Below are 6,000 nucleotides of genomic sequence, written 5' to 3'. Positions count from 1 at the left end.
GGGATTCGATCCGGGTCTCCAGGATCGCGCCCTGGGCCAAAGGCAGGCGCCAAACCGCTGCGCCACCCAGGGATCCCTGGAAATTATAGTTCTTTGGCTGAGAGTATTCAATAGTTCTCTATTTTAATATAAAACATACTTCTGAGATGAGTAGCTCTATAACTCCTCAGTGTTGTGTGGCGCAGCGCTAGACGAGATGTGCACATATTACTACAACCATATATACAGAAAAAGGCTTTATATTTATACGACGGCCCTACCTTTACAATCCATGCCAAGTTCAATGAGCAACAGGGAACTCTTATAATCAGAGTATTGCAACTTGCAATCCTCTGAAGCTGTTTCAGATGACTGAGTTAAGTCATCAAGATGCTCGTCATCAAGATGCTCCGCAGAATTCACTTGCTTTTTGACCTACAAATAAATAATACTATTTCAAAATGTCATCCAAATATTTATAAAATATACTAAGTGTAGAAAGATGATAAATATCCATCTTTTTATAAAAGCAAAAACATAGGTACTTTTTAAAAGAACTGATTTTTATCAAAAAGACCTTTATCAATAATTGGTGTTTCTGAATAATTTTTTCACAGCAGATGTCTATACAACAAAGGAAAATTTTCATTTTTTCACTATGCGTTTCATAAAGTAATTTTTTTTACCACGGAATAATGTTTCTGATAAATATGAAATATCAACATAATATAATAAAAATATATCATGAATGAAATAGAATTATAATATAATAAAAATATATCATAAATGAAATAGAATTATATATTTTGTTTGTTTGTCTACCTTGTTCTTTTCCTTAGATGTTTTCTTTGCAGGTCTAAAAAGAGGAAGGATTCTTTTCAGGAAAATATTAAATACTTAAAATACAAAGAATATTTAAAGCATATCTAAGCAATATTAATAGCAATATTAACAAAGTATTAAATTTAGATCAAAATTGCAAAAGTAAAGGAAAATCATAATGTTACTTACATTATTTGATAGGGGTAAATATACCACATTTTTTGTTGTCATTTTCAATAAAAACAAGTTTTCACTAAATCAATTTGGAAAGTGCAAACTGTTTTTTTAATGACATAAGCCCTTTTTAAATAATCGTGATATTAGTGTTTTGAAGTTTTACTGTGCAACTACTATGCATTATTTGGGACAGTTTACATATCCTAAAGGGGTTTTAGGCCTTACACAAACCGTATGAAGTAGGCAATTATACTGGGTATCTTTTCACAGGAAGCAAATGAGGCACAGAAATTCTAAGGAACTTCCCCAAGCCCATACACCTGGTAGGAGCAGACCACCCAGAACTCAAGTCCAGGAAATGTCCCTTCCAAACATGTGTTTTAAAATATGTGGTAAAAGTAAGTTAAGTATTTCTAAGTAATGTGATACCAATTGAATCTATAGTATTATTCCATTTCTAGCTATAATTATTCTAGAAATAATTTCTGAATCTTACATACATTTTTAATTTTTTATTTTTTTAAAAGATTTTATTTATTTATTCCTTCACTAGAGAGACACACAGAGAGAGACAGGCAGAGACATACAGAGGGAGAAACAGGTTCCCCCACAAGGAGCCTGGTGTCGGACCCCAGGATCACGCCCTGAGCCCAAGGCAAGACACTCAACTGCTGTGCGACCCCGGCATCCCACACACATTTTTTAATTAAAACACTTCATACCTAGGCAGTATTGAAAATCTACTTTCAATAAACTAAAGATTTAATTCGTCTAAAGAAGTTCATTAATGGGCATTCCTTTACTCATTCAAATGTTCATTCATGGATTCAACAATTACTCATGAAGCACACAATATGTGTCAATGACGCTGCTGGTACAGTAACTGTGGCTCTTGTAATTTAGAACTTTATAATCCAAAAGTAATAATCTATGATAGATGAATAGTTTTTCAATTGTAAATAAACATATTGTAAATAAACAAAACCATTCCCCTTTCCCCAGAACCTAAACAAATATTAACTTAATATAATCAGATACTCCAAAGCCCCTCACAAAATCATAGCTATTCATGATACTGTCAAAGGTACTGAATACCTTAAAACCTATCAAGAAATGATTAGTTCTATTCAGAATCGCCTATGTGTCTGTATATTTACTATTTTATATATATATATATTTTTTTTTCAATCGATGAAGGAAAGTATCTGAATATTCAATTATATGAGAATACTGCACGGTGGAACTGATTCTAAATAAACAACCTCTTACCACAAAACTCATATCCTAATCTGGGGGTCCTGGGATCGAGTTCTGCTTTGGGCTCTCCACAGGGAACCTGCTTCGCCCTCTGCCTATGTCTCTGCCTCTCTCTCTCTGTCTCTCACAAATAAATACATGAAATCTTAAAAAAAAAAAGTCACTCCTCCTCATCCTAACCTTTCAAGTGGTGTTTTTGATATACTTGAGTATTTCTTCCCTCAGCCTGTACGACACTATATTACAGTGTTTTACTTATATAATAATCATAGTTAACGTTCCTTCAGAGGGAAATAAAGAATTTATGGGATTTTACCTTCTTTCATCCTGATCCATTTTACTTAGACTGTTGTCATTACTCACTCGTAGTAGACTACCAGTTAGGGAATCGGCCTCCTCAAAGCCTGGTGTAATCACAGATGCTTTTGATGCCCACTTTACATTTTTATCTTTCTTTATTTCCATGATAGACAAACCAGGATCATTACTTAAAACAAAAATCCAGTTAAAATATCCATTAGAAAGCCAATATTTTCTAACAATTTTACTGGTAAGGAATAAAAAAAATTTTTTGTAAACATCTGTTACCCATCTGAATTCATTTATTAATTCATAGAACAGTTATGAAGTGCAACCATATGCAAGGAAATACACATATACAATTATGATACAATGTCATTTGTGGGGACAAAACTGCCTGTGTAGGACCTGTGGAATCAAGTGCCATTCACCAAGGCACGGGGGAAAAGTCTCATCTGCCCATGCATCGGGTAACAGGCATACGCACTACACACCCAGCTGTGGATCCGGCAAAAGCCCATAAATTGGCGCCACCCTCACCCTCACAGCCACCATCTGGGAGCCCCTGGAAAACACTTAGATAATCACCCATGGGGGTAGAGAGTCTTCGTGGAAAACCAGCTTTCCTATAGAGAAGTTCTAGCACATCACCAGAGCAAAACAATCAGGTTTGGACACATGGGAGCGGTAGTCATTAAAGACTGGAGGAGGTGACTGCTACTTCAAAGGCAAAGACAGCAATGCAAAAGGATATGACAAAATCAAGGAAATATGACACCAACAAAGGATTACAATAATCTTCCTGTAATCAATCTCAGACACATGGAGATCTGTAATTTATCCAAGAAAGATTTCAAAATCTCAGTCTTAAGGAAATTCAAGGAGCTACCAGAAAACACAAAAAGCCAATTCAGGGGTGCCTGGGTGGGTCAGGCAATTAAGTGTCTGACGCTTGATTTCATCTCAGGCTATGATCTCAGGGTCATGAGATTGAGCCCTGCATCAGGCTTACACTCAGCACAGTGTCCCTCTCCCTCTGCTATTCCCCCCTAGCTCACACACTTTCTCTCGCTAAAATAAATGAATAAAATCTTTAAAAAACAGTTAATTCAATAAAATGAGGAATACACTACATAAACAAAATGAGAAGTTTAATGAATAGCTGGAAGGGCTTAGTCAGTTTAAGTGTCTGACTTGGTTTTGGCTCAGGTCATGATCTCAAGGTTGTGGAATCACCCCCAGGTCTGCTTGAGATCCTCTCTCCATCTCTTTCTCTCTCTCCCCACTTGCTCTTTCTTTTTCTTTCTTTCTTTCTTTCTTTCTTTCTTTCTTTCTTTCTTTCTCTCTCTCTCTCTCTCTCTCTCTCTCTCTCTCTCAAATAAATACATTTTTAAAAATAATTTTAAAGGGACAAAGAAAAAGAAAATGTTTTGGTAACTTGTGCATACTTTTAGCCTAGTATCTAATCCTAATACAAAAAGCTAGATTTACCAACAGAAAATTATATATATTTTTTCATGGACTAAATGCATGCAAGAAAATATTATGAGCATATAGCTATGTAAATTTACAAAAAGACTGAATTTTCCCATAGGAGATTATCGGTTGAATAACTTTAGGGCACTGAAAACAAAAACAAAACCAGCAATTACTGTTTTAAAACTGCCATACAGATAACTCTTCTAGTTAAATTAAACATCCAAAAAAGATGGATCTTCCTGAAAGCAATTATTAAACAATTCTTCTCGACCCAAATTTCAGAAGTAAATCTGTAATTATGGATACGAAATAGCTTTCATTTTGAAAACAGTTAATAGAAGCAACTTTTAAATAGAAAACAACTGGTTAAAGACACCTCAAAGTTATGTTGGCGGGGGAATGCTAACATGCAGCCATGGTAACGAGAACCCATCAGAACCAGTTTTAAATGTTTGTAATGATCAATGCCATCTGTCCTCACTCACTAGCCAACCAATGTCAGCTTCTCCCTCATGAAGTATAGCCAATGTGGGACAAAATCACTCCAATACGCATGCCTTGAATGCCAACCAATCAACAACAGTCTTACCCAAATTACCATGGTGGCTTCAGATGATGACAAACCACTTAATTCTCTGAAAGTCTCCCAAGTCTTAAACTCCACTTTTCCTGAAACTGTATATAGAAAGCGAAGACTACTCTGTCAGAAAAGACTGTAAGTGGCCAGCATAGCTCCCTCTTATTAGTCAGCAGTAAATTCCGACTTCACCTTTATATTTCAGATATTGAGGGCTCATATCCTCTGGCAAAAATGTTTAAAGTCCTATAATAATTTACCACCATATTTCATTTTCCTTAATGAAACATAAATGAAGTTTGCTCTTCCTTTGTTCCATTCTACTATAATTAAAACTAACATAAATACCAGTAAAAGAATAAGTAGCAAGTAACCACAAGATTAGGCCCAAATAATCCACAAAATGCAGATAACGGACAGGTTAAATTGTCAGAATGGACCCATGCCAACCGTTCTTTCTGTTTAAGTGAGAATTGGTATTATGTTAAAAACAATACACACGGTTTAGTTAAACTCCATTCACTCAACAAACATTTATTGAATAGCACTATATATGCTAGAATGTTCTCTAAGCACTGAGGACACGGCCATAAACAGAAAAAACCCTACTCACGAGGATAGTAAACATAGTAACAATAAACTACACAGTATGAGAGGAGAAAAACTAAAGCAGAGAAATCAAATTTCAATGTGTTGTAGCAAAAGGGGTGGTCGAAATACTAGTCAGGATAAACCAAGAAGGGCCTTGCTGAGAAAGTGACCTTGAAGCAAAAACCAGGGAGAAAAAGAGGGAGCAAGGAGTAAGCCATGAGGATACCTGAGAGAAAAGCACTCCACAGAGAGTTTATAACAAGTACAGAGGTATGCCTGAAGTGTTTATAATGAGGGTGGGGGGTAAGAATAGTGAGAAATTCAAGTGTGGCTGAACAGAAGGAAAGGGATAGAAAGTAGTTCAAATCAGAGAGACAGAGGGAGGAAAGGATAGGGAGGGACCCGAGATGAACAAGTCACATAAGGCCTTGTAGCTATTAGAAAGAACTTGAGTGAATGGGAGGCCATTAGGTTTTGAGCAGAGGAGGACATAATCTGACTTATGTTTTAATAGATCCACTGTGTTTAGAATTAATGGAAAGTGAATTTTCGAAGATTATATAATATGAAGTCACTATTGAAAAATTTGATGTGGTGCATGTTGAAATATATGCTCTTTAAAATGGAAGAATAAGGGGCGCCTGGTTGGCTCAGTCGGTAAAGCGTCTGCCTTCGGCTCAGATCATAACCCTGGAGTCCCGGGATCAGCCCCACTTCAGGCTCCCCGCTTCTCCCTCTGCCTCTGCCGCTCCCTGCACTCACACACTCTCTCTCTCAAATAAATAATCTTAAAAACATTTTTAAAGGAAAAATAATAG

At 36.1% G+C, this 6,000-nt stretch overlaps 1 protein-coding gene across 3 annotated transcripts in view; it reads right to left on the bottom strand.

Moving 5' to 3' along the window:
• Window positions 1–228: 228 nt before the first annotated feature.
• LOC144309480 (ankyrin repeat domain-containing protein 26-like) overlaps window positions 229–6,000 on the bottom strand; it is a 61,482-nt gene continuing 55,710 nt past the window's right edge. The window contains exons 13-15 of one of the 3 annotated variants that reach the window (XM_077890569.1): window positions 2,552–2,722; window positions 802–835; window positions 229–414 (exon numbers count right to left, since the gene is read on the bottom strand). In XM_077890569.1, coding sequence (XP_077746695.1) covers window positions 244–414; window positions 802–835; window positions 2,552–2,722 — 376 coding nt within the window. In that variant the 3' untranslated portion in view covers window positions 229–243. The remainder of the gene's footprint in view (window positions 415–801; window positions 836–2,551; window positions 2,723–6,000) is intronic. The other 2 variants (XM_077890572.1, XM_077890570.1) reach the window with 2 other exon arrangements.

This window comes from Canis aureus, unplaced genomic scaffold (assembly GCF_053574225.1).
Source record: "Canis aureus isolate CA01 unplaced genomic scaffold, VMU_Caureus_v.1.0 NW_027326412.1_RagTag, whole genome shotgun sequence".
In the NCBI taxonomy this organism is placed as follows: Eukaryota; Metazoa; Chordata; class Mammalia; order Carnivora; family Canidae; genus Canis; species Canis aureus.
This window is presented reverse-complemented; position numbering and strand designations above follow the sequence as displayed.